Genomic DNA, 23,371 nt, shown 5'->3' with positions numbered 1-23,371 from the left:
CTTCACACTCCTATGCTCCTGTATGGAGCTGAGTCAGTAAATTGATGGCATGTATTTCAAACAGGTCTTTAATAACGATTGCTTGAGGGCTGGAGCAAACCACTTCAATTTACAGCGGAACACTTTTACTGTGGAGGTCAAGCGATTCTGTCTTTGTTGACTTTGGTCTTGTGAAGGCCCATTTCAGGCATTCAGTATTTTGGAATTTTGGAAGTTTCCAACAGGATCCATACAATGTTCCGGAAATGTCTGCACAAAAACATCAAAGTAAGCGATAGACGCAAGTCGCGTAACTCTTCACGAATGCATCAGTTTTAAGCATAGCAAGTGTACTCTCACCACTGAGGCAAAGGATCATTGGTTCATATCCCATTCACCCCCTCTCCAAAAATACCGATAGTCAACTGCTGATCGTTAGACAATGAACAAGTAAAGGTTCAAGCTCGATAGATGGTAGGTGCCAGAAATGTCACTGGTGACACAGTGACCTGCTTCAGGGGAGAAGTTGAATGATCAAAGGACCTCGTGCACTCCAGCACACACTGAACAGCATTAAAATATTACTTCCTGTGATGTGTCTAATAGTTAAAAGAACAAACATTGAGTCAAACTGTTGCGGTTTCAGTTCCTGCCACATAGGACACATATGACTGACTCACATACTCTACCTTTGCTCACTTGTTAAGCTCATTAGGTTAATAATAGTTGCAAAACCATATATGTATCTTTAGAATTGGACCTGCATTTGCCACTGCCAGAACTCCGTCCTCTGAGTCAGAAAGTTCTAGAATTTGACATGACGCTGGAAATTGAGTACAGAATTGGAACTGAGTATAAATTGAGCTGAGACTCCAGAGTGGCTCTGGATAAGGGAGCACATTAAAACTTTGTCAATGCTGGTTCAATTCAATTATGCGCTGGCACCAGACAATTGACCTTGGAAGTGACCAGATTTCCCTAAAAATATAATTCATTCACAAACGTCCTTCCAGAAGAGATCTTGCCTCCGCGAGTTGGCCTGACATGCATGTGGTCCAATCACACACAATGTGGTTGATTGTTCATGGGCTTTGAAATTATCTAAGCCAAATATTTCTTAGAATACCTGAGGATGCGTGATAAATGTAACCAGTTGCTCACATCTCAAGACTGATGATGAAAAATATTGGAGCTGGTTCATGGTTTAGGTCATTGCCCTTTGCTTGTGTTGTCTTCCAGCTGGATGAGATTTCCCTTACTCTATAAGTGACTGCGAAATAGTCAGTGTTAAGTTTTTCTTAAAACTACTTATATACACTATTTACATCCAAGACGTCATGGTAGGTACCTCATATTCTGGACACGGACTGTTCAGTGTCTTGTTCTTTTGGATGCTCTTCATCATTTTACCCTGAGGGATGCTTGCATCATCATTAACATCACTGTTTAATCATCGTAACCGTTAACCTTTTACCCTACATCTCCTCACAAGTACAATCTGTAACAGACCTGTTTATATTACATTCCCGCCATCTGTTAACCTCATGTACTGTTTTTACTTATACTCTCTTCCACCTTCTTCCGTTGGGAAAAAGATACAAAAGTTTGAGGTCATGTACCAACCAACTCAAGAACAGCTTCTTCCCTGCTGCCATCAGACTTTCTTTTGATTTTAAATTAAGTTGATCCTTCTCTACACTCTAGCTATGACTGTAATACTATATTTTGCACCCCCTCCATTCCTTCTCCCCTATGTACTCTACGAATGGTATGCTTTGTCTGTGTAGTGTACAAAATACTTTTCACAGTATACCAATACATGTGACAATAATAAATCAAACCATATCAAAAATGTTTACAGTTTCCATCCAACTCCTATTTTCATCCCATCTCTTCAAGTCACTGTTGCCAAAGGTATCAATTCCCAACAGTGTTCCGGACTGTCTTGGAGTTCGCGTTCTGTTATCTTCATCTTGGAAGATAAACACATTGGTGGAATGGGTTCGCAACTTCTCACGACAGCTGGCTCCTGGGCTGCAACTCTTATAATAATCTGAATGTAAATATAGTAAAAACCAATTGTGGAAGGACTGATTGAGGATAGAAACCTTCAGGACTCGAATAATCACAACCCCTTGAAAAGAAAGGCAACAGAATGAAATTCTCTCTCTTATTGTCGTCTATGTTACACTGAGGAAAGTGAAAACACTGGTTTAAGAAGCATTTTGTGTTCCTATGAATAAATCTGCAGCTGTATCATTCACCGTTGCTAGGACGACAAGAGACATGTTCAAAACTGAGTCATGAATGAATCTGGTAGACGAAAAGAAAAACAAAAAACATCCTGAAGACACAGCTAAGTGTGGGGAAAGGAGGGCTTCCCATGCTACCCTCAGGGTAGAAATTTCTCTTTCTGTCGCTAATGGTATAATTTCCACACTTGCTTCAAGGGGAGGCATCTCCACTGCAGACAATGAAATCTCGGGGTCAGCTGCAGAAAGTAGGATTGCACCATCATCAACCTTCAAGCTTAGGATCTACAGAAAGTTCCTGCGCAGTAAGGGGGCACAGTGATTAGCACTGCTGCCTCACAACGCCAGGGACCCAGGTTCGATTCCCGGCTTGGGTAAACTTTCGCTGCACTCCCTCGAGAGCAAGAGCATCCTTCCTCAGCTCTGTCTGCCTTGCAAACTGTTCAGCTTTCTCTAACGGTAAATCCTCCTTCATTTGCAGGAAGTCCGATAGCGCCTCATCAAGCAGTCTGCCGCAGTGCAGTGATGGATGAACTCATGTTTTATAGCTCTGAGACGCAACTGCTGACTAGTCTTTACAATTTGTTCATAAATGAATCAAGGAATTCATCTGGCCTTTACCTCCTTTGGTTGAATCTCACCCATTTGATTACTAGATTTTTCTTGGGGCTAAAACAACTTTTGAGGGCCCTCAAAGCCTCCTCGTAGGACACCAAGATCTCCTCAACACTTTGGGCGGGATTTTCTGGTCGTGATCGCCCCAAGATCAGAAAATCCTGTCCGGGGTCAACATCGTCGCCTCCCCGCTTGCTCCAATTCCCATGACAGGCTGGATGGGAAAATTCCACAGCTTGTCTTTCCAAAGCATTGGCCCCAATTGCATGAAAAAGAGTCCTGACCTGCTTTTGTGCCTCTTGTAAGCTCAAAGCTGCTTGATACTTTTCAACCTGGTGCCTGCAGAGCTCCCAATGTTTCTCTTGCTGTGAACCTTGATGTTTCAGAATGGCTGCAGAAAGTGTCGTGGCTGCTCAATCAATGCAGATACTTTAGCGGTTCATTTACTGTTACTTACCAAGGTAACTCTTGTTCCGTTATTCCATCCTTCTTCTTTGCGAACTCAAGCTGTTTTTAGGTCTTTGTGCGTGGGTTCCCAGTCTGGGGCCTCAGTTTGCCTAAAATATGGCCTGCAGCACTGTCACCATGGTGTGAATCGTTGTCTTTACTCGCATTGTCTTCCGGCTGGATGAGGTTTCTCTGACTCTATGTGTGACTTGGTTGTGGTCTGTATTAAGTTTTTCTTAAAACTATTTATTAACAACTATTTACATTTAAGACTTCTGTGCTAAGTACATTGTTCTCTGGACATAAACCGTTCTGTGTCTTGCTTCTTTGGAGTCTCTTTTGCTCATCGGACCTGATGTCATGCTTGCATGATCAATAACATCACTGTCTAATTAAGATAAAATTTAACCCATTACACAGAGTGAAACTTCTGGTGTTACGTTTCTGAATTTTCTCAAAGTATGAAGGGGATAGAGAATGGTATGCGTAGAATGATATTCTATCCAATCAATTTAAGAGTGTCAAAACTCTCCAGGAAGATTGTATAAATCCTTTGTCTTTTTTGCAAATTTTCAGCTGATAGTGGGTGGCTCTGATGACCTGTTGAAGTCCCTTTACCTCCAGAGAGATGCTGCAGAATATGCATTCACTAAAGATGGAGCTGCTGTCAATGTAAGTTCACGTGAGGTGAATTCTTTTTAAATTGAAATTAGCTTTCTAACAAGCATGTGACGCTAACAAAAATAGATCTAGTGTCATGTTATAGCCGGCACTAGTTGGGTATTGGGCTCCCAGATGACATGCTTGGCCAGTGGAAACAAGTTGACGATGGTAGTGGGATAGGTTGTCAGTATTCCAGGAAATCCTTACGCAGGAACAAATCACTGCAGATGCTGGAAATCTGAAACAAAGACAGAAAGCACTGATAGTGTTCAGCAGGTCTGGCAGCATCTGTGGAGAGTGAAACAGAGTCAGACTGGATTTTGTGGAGGTGGTGGCGGGGATGCTGGGCAGACCACTCCCCCTGCCCCATCCCTCTCGCAGACGAAAAGTCTGAAGGTAGCTGATGCACCTGAACAAAGCCCACCCCGCAGGTGTAACGCACTGTCACCAGGCTAAACTAGGTGAGAGTAGAACCTCTGCCCCTCAGTGGGAGGAGGTCCCACCCTTGAGAGCTGTCAGCTAATCTGATTGGCCGGCAGCTCAATTAGCCCAGCAGCACCAGAGCTGAGTAGTGGGCACTGCTGGTACTGCAAGAAATCATAGCAATCATAGAAACCCTACAGTGCAGAAGGAGGCCATTCGGCCCATCGAGTCTGCACCGACCACAATCCCACCCAGGCCCTATCCCCACATATTTACCCGCTAATCCCTCTAACCTACGCATCTCAGGACTCTAAGGGGCAATTTTTAGCATGGCCAATCAACCTAACCCGCACATCTTTGGACTGTGGGAGGAAACCGGAGCACCCGGAGGAAACCCACGCAGACACGAGGAGAATGTGCAAACTCCACACAGACAGTGACCCAAGCCGGGAATCGAACCCGGGACCCTGGAGCTGTGAAGCAGCAGTGCAAGAGGGCAAGGGGCAAGAGGACGAGCAATAGCTGCCGGAAACAGCTAAATCCTGAGTTTTTAGGGGGGAGGTCTCCTGGAGCTCAGAGTGAGGGGAGGGTGTGGGGAGGGAGGTAAGAGGTCGGTTTTGTAGGGCAGGGAATAATGGGGGTGTCATCTTGGGTGGGAGTGCCCCAAAACACACAGGGCACTCCCCCTCCACCTCCCCCCAAATTATGTGGCCCCTCCTTGCTAATTTTCAACTTGGCTTCAAAAAACGGCCAGCCTACTCTTGCCCACCTGCTTATGCCAACCATATTGTGGCATGGGCAGCACCATATCCCAGTCAATTGGCCTGGTAGAAAGCTCAGTTGAGCTTTATTTAAATATGGCAGGCTGCTGATTTCAGTGCCGGCCTACTCCACGGAATGGTGAACAGCTCGCGAGTTAAAGGGAAGATGGTGGGCTGGACACCCCTCCTAATTATACTTGCCCCACTCCCCTGCTAGAAACATGCCATGGAGGAGTATGGGGGAGGGAGAGGGGGGGGGACAGGCAGTAATGTTTGTGTAAAATCCAGCTCAACATTTCAGGTCATGACCCTTTGTCAGAACTCCAGAAGATTATTAAGTGGAACACGGTTATTGAGGTTGTCTTACTGCAGAGCTGAAAAAGGCTTCTTGATTCCCCCGTCTAAAAACTCTGGAGCAACTCCCATGACTCTCTTTAAACTATTAACAAGGGTTCAATTCCGGCCTTGGGTCACTGTCTGTGTGGAGTTTGCATATTCTCCTCGTGACTGCGTGGGTTTCCTCTGGGTACTCCGGTTTTCTCCCACAGTCCAAAGATGTGTGAGTTAGGTTGATTGGCCAGGTTAAATTACCCATTAGTTTCAGGGAGATTAGCAGGGTAAATATGTGGGGTTACGGGAATAGGGCCTGGGTGGGATTGTGGTCGGTGCAGACTCAATGGGCCGAATGGCCTCCTTCTGCACTGTAGAGATTCTATGATTCTATGAACTCCCTCCTACTTTTACAGCAATTCAAGCTGCAGCCATGGCCTGGAGCCTTGGGCTTTTCCATCTGCCATGCAGCAGCCTGGTGTACTGATAACCTGACCGGCCTTTAAGAGGAGGCTGAGGATGGGGCAGCTCCGAGTCTTAAACGTCCCGAATCTCCAACCTTGCTTCCACCTGCATCGTAAGCTTTGTTTGAGGCAGGTGAAGGCTCCACTCCCGTAGTACCAATGCAACTGAAGGAACAGAGGGAAAGGAGAAGACCATTCAGCCCCTCAAGCCTGTTCGACCATTTAATTAAATCTGTAATCTAATTATCTGTTCCTCAACTTTATTTGCCCCACTTTGATCCATATTCCTTGATGCCTTTACTCAACAAAACCCTCTGAAGCAGTCTCAAAAATGTCAATGGTTGAAACAGCCACTGCTGATTGTGGTCACGGATTTAACATATCCACTACCCCGTGTGTAATACAGTACCTACTCTGAGATCAATCCTCTCAGGACTGAGGCAGCTCCTTCCTCTGGCTCAGTGGTGGTAAGTTCTTGATAGCCTGCACCTTCCAATGTCTATATAACCCATAGCTAACTCTGTCCATTTATTTTCTTCACATGCACTTCGATCAGTCTGTGATCAATGACAAGGAGAACTTCAAAGCCGTAATGAATGCAATGAAAGTCATCGGATTCAGTGAGGAAGAAATTGATACCATTTATAAAATCTTGGCCATCATCTTGCATCTGGTGAGGATAAGCATTGATTACTAATTGCTTTACTTAAGAACATAGGTACAGGAATTAACTATACAGGCTCTTCTGCCATTCAATTACATCAAGTTAAATTGATCTGTACCACAAATGCCTTTACCTGTCTTAGTTCCATTTTAACGAATATTGTTAGTTTATTTGTTAAGTATATTTATTATTAAGTATCATGGGCGGCATGTTGGCACAGTGGTTAACACTGCTGCCTCACAGGCTTGCCAGGGACCCGGGTTTAAATGCAGCCTCGGGTCACTGTCTGTGCGGAGTCTGTACGTTCTCCTCGTGTCTGCATGGGTTTCCTCCGGGTGCTCCGGTTTCCTCCCACAGTCCAAAGATGTGCGGGTTAGGTTGATTGACCATGCTAAATTGCCCCATAGTGTCAGGGGTAATAGCAGGGTAAATGTGTGGGGTTAGGGGGATGGGGCCTGGGTGGGATTGTGGTCGTTGCAGACTTGATGGGCCGAGTGGCTTCCTTCTGTACTGTGGGGAGTCTATGATTATTTGGCAAGATTTAGAATGCCCTGTTTGTGAACAGAACTCCCACGCACCTGATGAAGGGGCAGCGCTCCGAAAGCTAGTGGCTTTTGCTACCAAATGAACCTGTTGGACTTTAACCTGGTGTTGTGAGACTTCTTACTGTGTTTACCCCAGTCCAACGCTGGCATCTCCACATCAAGATTTAGAATTAACAGATCTTTAAAATGACAAAGAGGTTTAACAACTCTAATACCCTGACTTAGCAAAATTCTATTCAATCGGACTTGAAAGCTTTTATATCACTCAGCTTCTAAAGGCTTTTGAATGAGTGAGTTCCGGATTTTCACTATCCTTTGTCCGAAATGATTAAGAATGCACTCAATGTTCTGGATTCCACCACCAAAGGAAATGGTTACTGTGCAAATAGCCTGTTCAATGTCTTCATCATATAAAACTTTGCTGTATGAATATATCTAACAGATATACAACAGCATCAGCCTTTCCAACGGCCTCCTTTTTGAGGGAGGAGATCAGGGGGGAGTCCTGGAGGTTTCCCATCAATTTACAATGAAAACTGGTGAAAAATGATTTTTAAATGGCCTCTGAAGTGACCTAGCAAGAAACTCAGCGTATCAAATTGCTGGAGTTCAAGAAGAAGGTGCACCAGCATCTTAACAGAGCAGCTCTGGTTGGACAATAAATATGGCTTTGACATTTATATCATGGGCATGGTGACACAGTGGTTAGCACTGTTGCCTCACAGTGCCAGGGCCCTGGGTTCGATTCCCGGCTTGGTTCACTGTCTGTGTGGAGTTTGCACATTCTCCCTGTGTCTGCGTGGTTTTCCTCTGGGTGCTCCAGTTTCCTCCCACAGTCCAAAGATGTGCGGGTTAGGGTGATTGGCCATGCTAAATTGCCCCTTAGTGTCAGGTAGACTAGCAGATTAAATATGTGGGTGTGGTGAACCATCGTTGGTTCCCACTGGATAGTACTGAGCCAGGGTCTGGCCAGTACTACAAGGATGTACATATGTTACTGTTGGGTTAGGGATGGGTTGTGCTACTTGTTACTGTTGGGGTTAGGGTGGGGTTGTTACACCTTTGTATTGTAGTGTTGTGGTACATCCCAGTCGGGCTCCGCCTCCTGGGAGTGGTATAAAGGTCCCTGCTCTGGCTGGGACCCCTCAGTCTGGGATCGTGTATATAATTGTTGGCTGCTTCGTTACAGCAAATAAAAGCCTTTATTTCCTGAGCATCTAGCCTCGTGTATGATAACGCGCATCAATTTTATTTGCTGTTGTTAAACTCTCGTCGGAGAAAAAAAAAAGAGAGTATGGAGCAGATACTGAAGCCGGAACGCCTTACACTAGATCCACGTGCGGTGGGCGCCTCTAACACCTTCGACCACTGGCTGAAGTGTTTCGAAGACTACCTGGCAGCCTCCGCAGCGGTCACCACAGATGATGACAGACTCCGGGTCCTCCATGCGAGGGTAAGCGACACTGTCTACCTCGCGATCCGTGCGGCCACCGATTACACAAAGGCCCTCGAGCTTCTGAAGAAGCGTTATATCAAACCGCCCAATGAAATACACGCTCGTTACCTCTTAGCCACTCAACGACGGCAGTCTGGCGAAACGATGGAGGAATATGCGAACGAGCTCCTACAGCTAGCCAGGGGCTGTAACTGCAAAGCTGTGTCGGCTGAGCAGAGTATGAACGACCTCGCCCGAGATGCGTTTGTGGCGGGAGTCGGATCGTCGTACATTCGACTTAAACTACTGGAGAAAGGTAACCTTGACCTTACCCAGGCAATCGAGCTAGCGGAAATGCTGGAGACGGCCTTCAAAAGCCTAGTATTGTATCCTGAAGACCACGTGGAGACAACGTGGCAGGAGCAGTCGCCAATCCCTCCTCGTCCCTCGGGTTCGAAATGCTGCGTAATGGCGTGCTCACACTCGGGCCAGACGACGGCAGCAGCTCCGGGCGGCCCGCGGTGTTACTTCTGTGGGGGAGCGAAGCATACTCGGCAATGGTGTCCCGCTAAGGCTGTGTTGTGCTCCGCCTGTGGTAAGAAGGGGCACTATTCCAAAGTGTGCCGATCTAAATCTAGGAACAGCAGTGCGGCCTGCGATTCTTCAGAGCTCGGCTCTTCGTCGTCGAAATCATCGAGGGGTTCGTCCACGTGCGAGGCCAGGACGACGCCATTACGGTCGACGGAGTCGGAGGTGTGTGACCACCAGGGGTCGCTGAGTTTGGTGCCATCACCCACGTGCGACCTATGGGAGCGGCCAAGTTGGTCGGCACCGACCGCGAACGACCAGCAGGGGTCCTCCTCATCGATTTCAGCTGCCTGCAGTGGCGCTCATGAACCAACGGTGGCATCGATCATCCTGGACCAGGCCAAGCCTCATAGACTTGACAAATCTATGATGAACATCCAGGTAAATGACCACGTGATTTATTGTCTGTTTGACAGCGGGAGCACTGAGAGCTTTATCCACCCAGACACTGTGAAGCGGTGTGGACTCCGGATTCAACCTGCCAAACAGACAATCTCTATGGCATCGAGGTCCCAGTCTGTCACCGTGCTAGGGAGTTGCGTGGTAACTTTGACGGTGCAAGGCACAGTTTACGAGCGTTTCAAGCTCCTAGTGTTGCCGTACCTTTGCGCGCCAATACTTCTCGGACTAAACTTCATGGTCCACTTGAGGAGTGTAACCCTACAGTACGGTGGGCCACTCCCTTCACTGTCAGCGGGAGAACAGAAGCCTCCAAATTGCCCAACGCGCCCCGCCTGTAACCTCTCGACGCTGAAGATCACCACACCCTCCCTGTTCCAGAATCTTGTGCCAGGCTGCAAGCCCATCGCGACTAAAAGTAGGCGTTACAGCGCTGAGGATCGGATCTTCATTCGATCTGAGGTTCAGCGGCTCCTCAAAGAAAGGATCATACAACCCAGCGCTAGTCCGTGGAGGGCGCAGGTCGTGGTGGTCAAGAGCGGGAACAAACCCCGGATGGTCATTGACTACAGTCAGACCATTAATCGATACACGCAGCTGGATTCGTATCCCCTCCTGCGCATATCTGATATGGTCAATCAGATTGCGCAGTACCGGGTGTTCTCCACCATAGACCTCAAGTCTGCCTACCACCAACTCCCCATTCGCCCAGAGGACCGACAATACACGGCTTTTGAGGCGGATGATCGCTTGTATCACTTTCTCAGGGTTCCCTTTGGTGTCACCAATGGGGTCTCGGTCTTCCAGCGTGCTATGGACCGAATGGTGGACCAGAACGGGCTGCGGGCTACCTTCCCGTACCTGGATAATGTCACCATCTGCGGCCATGACCAGCAGGACCACGACACGAATCTCCTGAATTTCCTACGCACTGCATCTCGCCTGAACCTGACCTACAACAGGGAGAAGTGTGTGTTTCATATGCGCCGTTTAGCGATCCTAGGATACGTGGTGGAAAACGGGGTCATTGGCCCTGATCCAGACCGTATGCGCCCCCTTTCTGAACTTCCCTTGCCCACTAGTGCAAAAGCACTGAGAAGATGCTTAGGCTTCTTCTCTTATTATGCGCAGTGGGTTCCCAATTACGCGGACAAAGCCCGTCCGCTCATTAAGTCCACAACTTTTCCCCTAACGCCAGAGGCCCGATTGGCCTTCGATAAATCGAAAGCCGACATCGCGAAAGCTACGATGCACGCTGTTGACGAGTCCATCCCCTTTCAGGTGGAGAGCGATGCATCTGATTTCGCCCTGGCCGCCACACTTAACCAGGCGGGCAGGCCCGTCGCATTTTTTTCCCGCACCCTCCAAGGCCCCGAAATCCGGCATTCAGCAGTGGAAAAGGAGGCCCGGGCCATTGTGGAGGCCGTCAGGCACTGGCGCCATTACTTGGCGGGAAAACGGTTCACCCTGATCACGGACCAGCGGTCCGTGGCGTTCATGTTTAATAACACGCAGAGGGGCAAGATCAAGAATGACAAGATCTTGCGGTGGAGAATTGAACTCTCCACCTATAACTATGACATCATGTACCGTCCAGGGAAACTCAATGAGCCCTCGGATGCCCTCTCGCGTGGAACATGCGCCAGTATACAGGAGGACCATTTGCAGGCTCTCCATAATGACCTATGCCATCCTGGGGTCACTCGGCTCTACCACTTTATAAAAGCCCGCAACCTGCCCTACTCGGTGGAGGACGTCAGGTCCGTAACAAGAAGCTGTCGGGTTTGCGCGGAATGCAAACCGCACTTTTACCGACCTGACTGGGCACATTTAGTCAAGGCCACTCGTCCCTTCAAGAGACTGAGTGTCGATTTTAAGGGCCTCCTTCCCTCAACAGTTCGGAATGTGTACTTCGTCAATATCATTGACGAGTACTCTAGGTTCCCTTTTGTTGTTCCCTGCTCTGATACATCCGCTGCCACGGTTATCAAGGCATTCCGTGATCTCTTTACCCTGTTCGGGTACCCCGGCTACATTCACAGCGACAGGGGCTCATCGTTCATGAGCGATGACTTGAGGCAATTCCTGCTCTCATATGGGATTGCCTCTAGTAGGACCACGAGCTACAACCCTCGGGGTAACGGACAGGTGGAACGTGAGAATGCTACAGTCTGGAAGGCTGTTTTACTGGCGTTGAAGTCAAAACGTGTTCCAGTCTCCCATTGGCAAGAGGTGCTCCCTGATGCGCTCCATTCTATTCGCTCACTCCTGTGTACGGCAACCAATGCTACTCCCCATGAGAGGATGTTTTCATTCCCTCGGAAGTCTTCCTCGGGGACCTCATTACCATCTTGGTTGACGTACTCAGGACCTGTCCTCCTGCGGTGACATGTAAGGGCCCGCAAGTCCGACCCGTTGGTCGAACAGGTCCATCTCCTCCACGCCAACCCTCAGTATGCCTATGTGGCATGCCCTGACGGGTGAGAGGACACGGTCTTGATCCGAGACTTGGCGCCAGCAGGGGACGTAGCAACCCCTGTCGCTCCCATACCCCCTGTTACAAATCCCTTAACTCTTGTTTCTCCCCCGGACACGGCGGGGCAGCATCGGGACCATTGCTTAACCCTTTTACTCCCGTGTACAGCTTGCCTGAGTCCAGAGGATGGTCGCCACTTCAGGGCGTGTCAGGACTCCATGGACTACCGTCACCTCAGGGTCAACCGGCCTGTGAGTCTGTGGAAGAACAGCTGGACGCCGCCTTGGGGAGAACGCCACCGCAAGTGCCTACTCCGGTGTCACCGCCGGTATTGAGGAGGTCACAACGACGGTGCGGTCCCCCTGACCGTCTGAACTTATAGGCTGATGACATTTTATTCTGTTTTTTGTACCCCGCCGGCCTTTGTTCTCAAAGGAGGGGTGAATGTGGTGAACCATCGTTGGTTCCCACTGGATAGTACTGAGCCAGGGTCTGGCCAGTACTACAAGGATGTACATATGTTACTGTTGGGTTAGGGATGGGTTGTGCTACTTGTTGCTGTTGGGGTTAGGGTGGGGTTGTTACACCTTTGTATTGTAGTGTTGTGGTACATCCCAGTCGGGCTCTGCCTCCTGGGAGAGGTATAAAGGTCCCTGCTCTGGCTGGGACCCCTCAGTCTGGGATCGTGTATATAATTGTTGGCTGCTTCGTTACAGCAAATAAAAGCCTTTATTTCCTGAGCATCTCGCCTCGTGTATGATAACGCGCATCAGTGGGCTACAGGGATAGGGCCTGGATGGGATTGTTGTCGTTGCAGGCTCGATGGGCCTCCTTCTGCACTGTAGGGTTTCTGTGATCCTTTAGAATGAATTATAAAAGAAGTTGTGAGGGTTGATTGGTGGTGTGACAACTGAAAGAGAAAGGGCCTGACAGGCTACCTTCACACCCTTCTAAGACTAATTCACATGAAGCACATGTTTAGTTCTGGGATTGATCCCGAGTCAAACTTCCTCATCAGAAAATATGCCTTTTTAGACTGGATGATCCATAATTAAGGTGTGCTGGCTGTACTGACCTGTATTTCATTATGTGGTCAGTGTATAGTTCATTTGTTCATAGAATCATAGAATCCTACAGTGCAGAAGGAGGCCATTCAGCCCATTGAGTCTGCACTGACCACAATCCCACCCAGGGCCTATCGCATAACCCTATTTATTTACCTTAGTTAGTCCCCCTGACACTAAGGGGCAATTTAGCATGGCCAATCCACCTAACCAGCACATCTTTGGACTGTGGGAGGAAACCGGAGCACCTGGAGGAAACCCACGTAGACACGGGGAGAACGTGCAGACTCCACACAGACAGTCATCCAAGACGGGAATCGAACCCAGGTCCTTGGCGCTGTGAGGCAACAGCGCTAACCACTGTGCCACCATGTTGTTAATGCTGCACTTGTTCTTTACAAGTATATATGGTATATCCCACTCCCACTGTTCCACAGTGTGCATCTGCTTTTTATAGTACAAATGGCCCTTGCCAGTTAATTGTTGTTTCAGGGGATAAGCAATCACATCATTATTTGATGTATATGCATTGTTCATGTGCATGGCTAGTGTATCTCACAATTCCTCAGTGTATATTTGATGTTCATAGGTAAAAATAATATTGCCTGTGGCTCTTTGTTATTTACCTGTTATGCGAGAGTAAATCTCATTGTTCCTCTGTGCATTCACGCTATTTGCGGATGTGACTAGTGCATCCTATGTTTTTTAAGTGTGTATCCACTATTCATGTATATGTAGACTATCCCAAGATTTCTTTAAATGCACTTAAAATTAATGTGGTATATCCCATATTTCTTTTGTGTGTACCCAAAGTTCATGTGTAAGACCAAAGATCATAGATCATAGAACAGTACAGCACAGTACAGGCCCTTCGGCCCACGATGTTGTGCCGAACCTTTTCCGAGACCAAGATCAAGCTATCCCACTCCCTATCATTCTGGTGTGCTCCATGTGCCTACCCAATAACCGCTTGAAAGTTCCTAAAGTGTCCAACTCCATTATCACAGCAGGCAGTCCATTCCACACCCCAACCACTCTCTGAGTAAAGAACCTACCTCGTACACCCCTCCTATATCTTCCACCACGAACCTTATAGTTATGCCCCCTAGTTACAGCTACGTCCACGCGAGGAAATGGTCTCTGAACATCCACTCTATCTATCTCCCTCATCATCTTATAAACCTCTATTAAGTCGCCTCTCAACCTCCTCCGCTCTAAAGAGAAAAGCCCAAGCTCCCTCAACCTTTCCTCATAAGACCTACCCTCCAAACCAAGCAGCATCCTGGTAAATCACCTTTGCACTCTTTCCAGTGCTTCCACATCCTTCTTATAGTGAGGTGACCAGAACTGCACACAATATTCCAAATGTAGTCTCACCAAGGTCCTGTACAGTTGCACCATAACCCCAAGGCTCTTAAACTCAAACCTCCTGTTAATAAACGCTAACACACTATAGGCCTTCTTCACGGCTCTATCCACTTGAGTGGCTACCTTCAGAGATCTGTGAATATGAACCCCAAGATCTCTCTGTTCCTCCACATTCCTCAGAACCCGACCTTTGACCTTGTAATCCGCATTCAAATTTGTCCTACCAAAATGAATCACCTCGCACTTATCAGGGTTAAACTCCATCTGCCATTTTTCGGCCCAGCTCTGCATCCTATCAATGTCTCTTTGCAGCCTACAACAGCCCTCCACCTCGTCCACTACTCCACCAATCTTGGTGTCATCCGCAAATTTACTGATCCACCCTTCAGCCCCCTCCTCCAAGCCATTTATAAAAATCACAAATAGCAGAGGACCCAGCACTGATCCTTATGGTACACCACTGGTAACTGCTAAGTCTGAAAATTTTCCATCCACCACCACCCTCTGTCTTCTATGAGATATGATGTGGAGATGCCCGCGTTGGACTGGGGTAAATACAGTAAGAGTTTTAACAACACCAGGTTAAAGTCCAACAGGTTTATTTGGTAGCAAATACCATTAGCTTTCGGAGCACTGCTCCTTCATCAGATGGAGTGGAAATCTTATGAGAGCAGATTTCCACTCCATCTGATGAAGGAGCAGCGCTCCGAAAGCTAATGGTAGTTGCTACCAAATAAACCTGTTGGACTTTAACCTGGTGTTGTTAAAACTCTTTCTATGAGATAGCCAGTTACTTATCCAATCGGCCAAGATTCCCTCGATTCCACACCTCCTTACTTTCTTCATGAACCGACCATGAGGGACCTTATCAAATGCCTTACTAAAATCCATGTATATGACATCAACTGCTCTACCTTCATCGACACACTTAGTTACCTCCTCGAAAAATTCAATCAAATTTGTGAGGCAAGACTTACCCTTCATGAATCCGTGTTGACCATCCCGGATTAAGCTGCATCTTTCTAAATGGTCGTAAATCCTATCCCTCAGGACCGTTTCCATTAACTTACCGACCACAGAAGTAAGACTAACCGGCCTATAATTACCAGGGTCATTCCTATTTCCTTGCTTGAACAGAGGAACAACATTCACCACTCTCCAGTCCTCTGGCACTATCTCCGTGGACAGTGAGGACCCAAAGATCAAAGCCAAAGGCTCTGCAATCTCATCCCTTGCCTCCTAAAGAATCCTAGGATATATCTCATCTGGCCCAGGGGACTTATCGACCTTCAGGTTTTCCAAAATTGCTAATACATCTTCCCTCAGAACATCTGCTTCCTCCATGGCATATCCCATGATTGAGGAAGGTAAAGAGAAGTTTCTTCACCCAGAGAGTAGTGAATCTGTGGAATTCACCACCACAGAAAGTAGTTGAGGCCAGAACATTGTGTGATTTCAAGAAGAAATGAGATATAGTTCTTGGGGCTAAAAGGATCACAGGATATGGGGAGAAGGTTGAATCAGGATATTAATTTTAATGATCAGTCGTGATCAAAATGAATGGCAGAGTAGGCTTAAAGGGCCGAATGGCCTCCTCCTCCTTTTTTCTATATGTTTCTATGATTTCTCTGTGTGTACACATTTCTCAATGAACGAAGAAAATATATCCCATAGATCCTCAGAGCGTCCTCACTAACTTTGTTGAATCCTGATTGTGTTTGCTTTCACAGGGGAACCTCATGTTTATCACTGAGAATGACACTGCTTCCATCAGCAATAGTTCCTTGGTGTCACATATCGCAGAGATCGCCATGACAGAGCCTGGCACCGTCACAAAAACTCTCCTTCATCGCACTGTAGCTACAGGAGGGGGTGATGTGATTGAAAAGGGCCACACAGTACAGGAAGCTGCGTACGGCAGAGACGCTTTTGCTAAGGTAAATAAATGCCCTTGTGAGACTCGGGGTTTCTATTTTTTTGGATATGGTTGACGCTATCCCTTACAAGCTGAAGGGTCAACAATGGCTGAGTGATAGCACTCTCACTTCTGAATCAGAGTATGGTGAGCTCAAGAGCCAATTCTGAGAATTAAACATAAAAATTGGGTGACAGGCCAGTCTTTCAGACAGGACATTTGTTTATGGATATGGGCATCGCTGAGATTTTTTTTTTTAAACTGTTCCTTTCTCAGAGTTACAAAACCAACATGCTGAGTGGACGAATTCAAAAACCAATTCAAATTCAATTCATGGCCCCACAAGAGAGACATACTAGATCCAAGCTGACGAGAGCAGGCATTGCACTTGAGATTTATGGTGGGCCGTGAGGTTATAGGTTGTGGTGGAATACATGGCTCACATGCTCCTCGGATGCCAATATCTGAGCTGTTAGAGCCATTCTGAATGTTTTTTTTACTTATTCGTTGATGGGATGTGGGCATTGCTAGCTGGGCCAGCATTTATTGCCCATCCCTAATTGCCGTTGAACTAAGCAGCTTGCTGGGCCATTTCATAGGGCATTTAAGAGTCAACACATTACCTGGCCATGTACCTGCAAGCCATTACTTGCAGCCCACCATATTCCGACCTCTGAAAATGTGTTCAGTGATGCCATTGCAACTTCTGCTGCTGTTGCCCTGCTGCGGAGATGTGGGTGGATGCCACAAGTACTCAAGGAGAGCTAAATCTGCCATGTGAGTGGCAAGGAGGACTATAGGTGCTGTTTCAGGGTTTTGAGGGGGTGAAACTCCACATTGTCTCCTTAACAGTAGGAAACCATAGGTTGCCTTGTGTGTCTGGAGGAAGCTGTTGTGGACACGTTCAAACATTAATGTCCTTCCTTGGTGATTTGTCATTTTGAGCTAACATGCAGGTTAAAGCTGCAAGTAAGGAGACAATGGACAAATTAGCCTTGACTGCAAGAGGTATTTGAGTGTAGGATTTAACAAGATACCGAAGATCTGGGACACTCTCAGTGATGAGTATTGGAGAGCTCCACCTGACTTGGTGTAGAACATGCAGGTTGTGTTGTTCCCACGCATCTGCTGCCCTAGATGGTCAAGCTTGTAGGTTTGGAACGTGCTGTTGAAGGAGCTTTGGTGAGTCGTTGCAGTGCATTTTGTAGATGGTGCAAACTGAACACTGCTGGTGGAGAGAGTGAATGTTTAAGGTAGTGAATGGGGTGCCAGTCAAGTGGGCTAGATGAAGTTGAGCTTTTGATTGTTGTTGAAGCTGCTGGAGATTTCATCACTTCCATGACTTGTGTTTTGTAGTAGGAAGTCTCACAACACCAGGTTAAAGTCCAACAGGTTTATTTGGTAGCAAAATCCACTAGCTTTCAGAGCACTGCTCCTTCGTCAGGTAAGTGGGAGTTCTGTTCACAAACAGGGCATATAAAGACACAAACTCAATTTACAAAATAATGGTTGGAATGCGAGTCTTTACAGGTAATCAGGTCTTAAAGGTACAGACAATATGAGTGGAGAGAGTGTTAAGCACAGGTTAAAGAGATGTGTAGTTTTGTAGACAGGCTTTGGGGAGTTGTTAGCTGGAGAATACCCAGCCTCTATCTTGCTCTTGTAGCCAGAGTATTGATGTGGATAATCCAATGAAGGCGCTGGTCCATGGTAACCCCAGGATAGTGGAAAATTCACCCATGGTGTATCTAAGATATTAAGGCAAGTTACACTTATGGAAATGATAATAATCAAAATATTTATATAAATTGCTGATGACAACGATAGAGACTTCAGAGGGTTAAACTGCTTATAGTTCTGTGCCACACTGCAGCACGAGACGGCAGAAAATAGGAAACACATTTAAAGAGACTTTAAATCAATCACAAAAGGAAAGTTTGCCTTTTCCTTCAATCCGTTTTCTCAGAATTTTAATCTCTGCTGGTTTCTGTGGGATTTTATTTTCTTTCTCTTCGCATATCTAACAAAATAACTTTTATATGACTTTACAAACTCTTTGCATTGCAAAAACGCAAATGCAAACTTCTTGACAGCTGTACAATTAGTTGACTTCCTCTCAGTTAAGTAGAGGAAGAGATGTAATTTAAAAGTTAAAGTTTATTTAAAAGTCACAAGCAAGGCTTACACTAACACTGCAATGAAGTTACTGTGAAATTCCCCTAGTCGCCACAGTCCGCAGCTGTTTGGGTCAATGCACCTAACCAGCACGTCTTTCAGACTGTGGGAGGAAACCGGAGCACCCAGAGGAAACCCCCATGCAGACATGGGAAGAACGTGCAAACTCCACAGAGACGGTGAGCCAAATTGTAGCATATACAAGGGAGGAAATAACTTATAGGAAGTCCCAGTAAATTTATTGGTTGCTAAATGGTTACAAACGCCTCTCTCACTCCTGAAACTCCCAGACAGATTATTCTTACACCTCCAATGTTATCGTTGTTCAGTCTCAGATTTGAGACAGTCTCTTTCTGCAGAAATTTCCATACGAACAAGGCACAGCTCCTTGTTAGTCAACAAGTCTGTTACCGTTAGAGTTCCTTATCCTGTGCATGTTCCAGATTCCCACCACACTCTGATTAAAAAAGTGTTTTCTCAAATCCCCTCTAAATCTCCTGTCCCTTACCCTTAAATCTGCGCCCCCCCCCCTGGTCATTTACCTTTACTAAGGGGAAAAGTTCCTTCCTATCTACCCTGTCGCCATCCCTCATAATTTTGTAAACTTCAATCAGGTACCCTTCAGCTTTCTCTGCTCTAAGGAAAACCTTAACCCAGCCTAACCAACCTGTCTTTGTAGCTGAATTGCTTCAGCCCAGACAACATTCTGGTAAATCCCCTCTGCACCATTTTTAGTGCAATCATTTCCTTCCTATAATCTGGTGGCCAGAACTGCAGACAGAGCTCTAGCTGTGGCCTAACAAGCATTTTATACAGTTCCATCATAACCTCCCTGCTCTAACATTCAATGCCTCAACCAACAAAGACTAGTAACCCATGTGCCCTCTTAACCACTTTATCCACCTGTCCTGCTGCCTTCAGGGATCTTGGACATGCAACCCTCTGGTCCTCTGAACTTCCGAGCATCCGACTGTTCATTATGTATTCCCTTTCCTTGTTCGTCCTCCAAAAATGCACCACCTCACACTGTTCAGCTTTGAGTTCCATTTGACACTGTTCAGATGGAATTTCTAACTCGGTAACGGAGTTTGTGGCAGGGACCAAAGGAAATGGTTTCAGCCTTTTCAGTATTTAATTGGACAAAATCTCTGCTCATCCAGATGTTCCATAAAACCTTTTTGACCATTAAAAAAAATTTGCTCATGGGGTATAGACATCGCTGGCTAGGCCAGCATTTGCTTCACAGCCCCAGGGACCTGGGTTCGATTCCCGGCTTGGCTCACTGTCTGTGTGGAGTTTGCACATTCTCCTCGTGTCTGCGTGGGTTTCCTCCGGGTGCTCCGGTTTCCTCCCACAGTCCAAAGATGTGCGGGTTAGGTTGATTGGCCATGCTAAAAAATTGCCCTTACTGTCCTGGGATGCGTAGGTTAGAGGGATTAGTGGGTAAATATGTAGGGATATGGGGGTAGGGCCTGGGTGGGATTGTGGTCGGTGCAGACTCGATGGGCCGAATGGCCTCTTTCTGTACTGTAGGGTTTCTAAGATTCTAAGCATTTGATGCCCATCTCTAAATTCCCTTGAGAAGGTGGCAGTGTTCTGCCTTTTTAAACCACTGCTGTCCATATGGTATAGGTACACCCACAGTGCTGTTAGGGAAGAAGTTCCTGGACTGTGAAGGAACGTCCACCTGGATGTCCACCAAGCAGTCTGACAATTTAGAGACAGTGAAGGCTTAGAGAGAAGTGGTAGTGTTGCAGAGCACATCTGCACACATGGAAACAGATGTGTTTTTGGATGACGTAGTGGAAGAGAAACATGTAGATGAGAAACAGGAAGAGATTAAGGATTGATCCATAGGGGACACCAGAGATAACGTCGCGGGCGCAGGAAGAGCAGCCATTGCAAGTGATTCTCTGGTTACAGTTAGAATGCTAGCTCAGCCAGTCAGCTGCTACTGGAGAGGCTTTGGAGGAGGACGGCATGGCCAACAGTGTGAAAGGCTGCAGGCAGGGTGAGAAGGACAAGATCGATAATTTCCCTTTGTCACACTCACATAGGATATCATTTCTGGTAGGTGTAGAAACCTGACTGAGGGGATTTAAACATGGAGTTCCAGGAACTCAACGGGCTTAGGCGGAAACGGGTGAGGAAACTAAGGAAATAACACAGGAAACAACTAGTTCTTAGTTGTTTCCTGTGTTATTTCCTTAGTTGTTTCCTGTGTTATTTCCTTAGTTGTTTCCTGGGTTATTTCCTTAGTTGTTTCCTGTGTTATTTCCTTAGTTGTTTCCTGTGTTATTTGAAGAAAGGGAGAACTTTAAGTGTGAGGCTGGTTTGTTGTTCTCGGTGTCGGATGTGGGAGGTCCTGGAGTCTCCTAGCCTCCCGGACGTCCATATCTGCGCCAGGTGCGTCAAGCTGCAGCTCCTAAGGGACCACGTTAGGGAACTGGAGCTGCAGCTCGATGACCTTCGTCTGGTCAGGGAGAATGAGGAGGTGATAGAGAGGAGTTACAGGCAGGTGGTCACACCGGGGCCACGGGAGGCAGACAAGTGGGTCACGGTTAGGAAGGGGAACGGGAAGGTCAGGTACTAGAGAGTACCCCAGTGGCTGTGCCCCTTAACAATAAGTACTTCTGTTTGAGTGCTGTTGGGGGGGACAGCCTACCTGGGGGAAGCAACAGTGGCCGTGCCTCCAGCACAGAGTCCGGCCCTGTAGCTCAGAAGGGTAGGGAAAGGAGGGGGAAGGCAGTAGTAATAGGGGACTCTATAGTGAGGGGGTCGGACAGGTGATTCTGTGGACGCAGACAAGAAACTCGGATGGTAGTTTGCCTCCCTGGTGCCAGGATCCGAGATGTTTCTGATCGCGTCCAAGATATCCTGAAGTGGGAGGGAGAAGAGCCAGAGGTCGTGGTACATATTGGTACCAATGACATAGGTAGGAAAAGGGAAGAGGTCCTGAAAGGAGAATATAGGGAGTTGGGAAGGGAGTTGAGAAGAACGACCACAAAGGTAGTAATCTCGGGATTGCTGCCTGTGCCACGCGACAGTGAGAGTAGGAATGGAATGAGGTGGAGGATAAATGTGTGGCTGAGGGATTGGAGCAGGGGGCAGGGATTGAGGTTTCTGGATCATTGGGACCTCTTTTGGGGCAGGTGTGACCTGTACAATAAGGAAGGGTTGCACTTGAATCCCAGGGGGACCAATATCCTGGCGGGGAGGTTTGCTAAGGCTACTGGGGAGAGTTTAAACTAGTATGGTTGTGGGGTGGGAATCAAATTGAAGTGACTGGGAGAGAGGAGGTTAGCTCACAAATAGAGAAAGCTTGCCGACAATGTGAGAGGGAGGATAGGCAGGTGATAGAGAAGGGGAGCGCTCAGACCGAAGGTTTGAGATGTGTCTATTTTAACGCAAGGAGTGTTGAGAACAAAGTGGATGAGCTTAGAGCATGGATCACTACTTGGAAATATGATGTGGTGGCCATTATAGAGACCTGGATGACTCAGTACAGGACTGGTTACTTCAAGTGCCAGGATTCAGACGTTTCGGAAGGGACAGGGAGGGAGGCAAAAGAGGTGGGGGAGTGGCACTGTTGATCAGAGATAGTGTCACGGCTGCAGAAAAGATGGACACCATGGAGGGATTGTCTACGGAGTCTCTGTGGGTGGAGGTTAGGAACAGGAAGGGGTCAATAACTTTACTGGGTGTTTTCTATAGGCCACCCAATAGTAACAGGGATGTTGAGGAGCAGATAGGGAAACAGATCCTGGAAAGGTGTAATAACAGAGTTGTCGTGATGGGAGATTTTAATTTCCCAAATATTGATTGGAATCTCCCGAGAGTAAGGGGTGTAGATGGGGAGGAGTTTGTTAGGTGTGTTCAGGAGGGTTTCTTGACACAGTATATAGATATACTATATATAGCATTGGAGAGAGATAGGATCAGACAAGTTAGAAAAGTGTTTAATTGGAGTAAGGGGAATTATGAGGCTATTAGGCATGAAATTGGAGGCTTAAATTGGAAAGAGGTTTTCTCAGGGACATGTACGGAGGAAATGTGGCTACTTTTCAGGGAATATTTGTCTGGAGTTCCAATGAGACAGGGAAGTTATGGTAGGTTACAGGAACCGTGGTATACAAAGGCTGTAATGAATCTAGTCAAGAAGAAAAGACAAGCTTACAAAAGGTTCAGGAAGCTAGGTAATGTTAGAGATCTAGAAGAGTATATGGCTAATAGGAAGGATCTTAAGAAGGAAATTAGGAGAGCCAGATGGGGTCATGAGAAGGCCTTGGCAGGATTAAGGAAAACCCCAAGGCATTCTCCAAGTATGTGAAGAGCAAGAGGATAAGACGTTAAAGAATAGGAGCTATCAAGTGTGACGGTGGGAAAGTTTGTGTGGACCCGGAAGAAATAGCAGAGGTACTTAATGAATACTTTACTTCAGTATTCACTATGGAAAAGGATCTTGGTGGTTGTAGTGCAGACTTGCAGTGGACTGAAAAGCTTGAGCATGTAGATATTAAGAAAGAGGATGTGTTGGAGCTTTTGAAAAGCATCAAGTTAGATAAGTCGCCGGGACTGGATGAGATGTACCTCAGGCTACTGTGGGAGGCGAGAGAGGAGATTGCTGAGCCTCTGGCGATGATCTTTGCATCATCATTGGAGACTGGAGAGGTTCCGGAGGATTGGAGGATTGCGAATGTTGTTCCTTTATTCAAGAAAGGGAGTAGAGATAACCCTGGAAATTATAGACAAGTGAGTCTAACCTCAATGGTTGGTAAGTTGATGGAGAAGATCCTGAGAGGCAGGAT

The 23,371-nt window shown here is 46.9% G+C and overlaps 1 protein-coding gene across 3 annotated transcripts in view; it reads left to right on the top strand.

The window, feature by feature from the left end:
- LOC144496075 (unconventional myosin-Id-like) overlaps positions 1–23,371 on the top strand; it is a 135,627-nt gene that overhangs the window by 24,955 nt on the left and 87,301 nt on the right. For all 3 annotated transcript variants that reach the window (XM_078217033.1, XM_078217032.1, XM_078217034.1), the window contains 3 exons: positions 3,870–3,965; positions 6,491–6,607; positions 16,204–16,410. In XM_078217033.1, the coding sequence (XP_078073159.1) occupies positions 3,870–3,965; positions 6,491–6,607; positions 16,204–16,410 (420 nt within the window). The remainder of the gene's footprint in view (positions 1–3,869; positions 3,966–6,490; positions 6,608–16,203; positions 16,411–23,371) is intronic.

The sequence above is a fragment of the Mustelus asterias genome, chromosome 7, assembly GCF_964213995.1.
Source record: "Mustelus asterias chromosome 7, sMusAst1.hap1.1, whole genome shotgun sequence".
In the NCBI taxonomy this organism is placed as follows: Eukaryota; Metazoa; Chordata; class Chondrichthyes; order Carcharhiniformes; family Triakidae; genus Mustelus; species Mustelus asterias.
The sequence above is the reverse complement of the archived record's forward strand: the minus strand, read 5'-3'. Positions and strand labels throughout refer to the sequence as shown.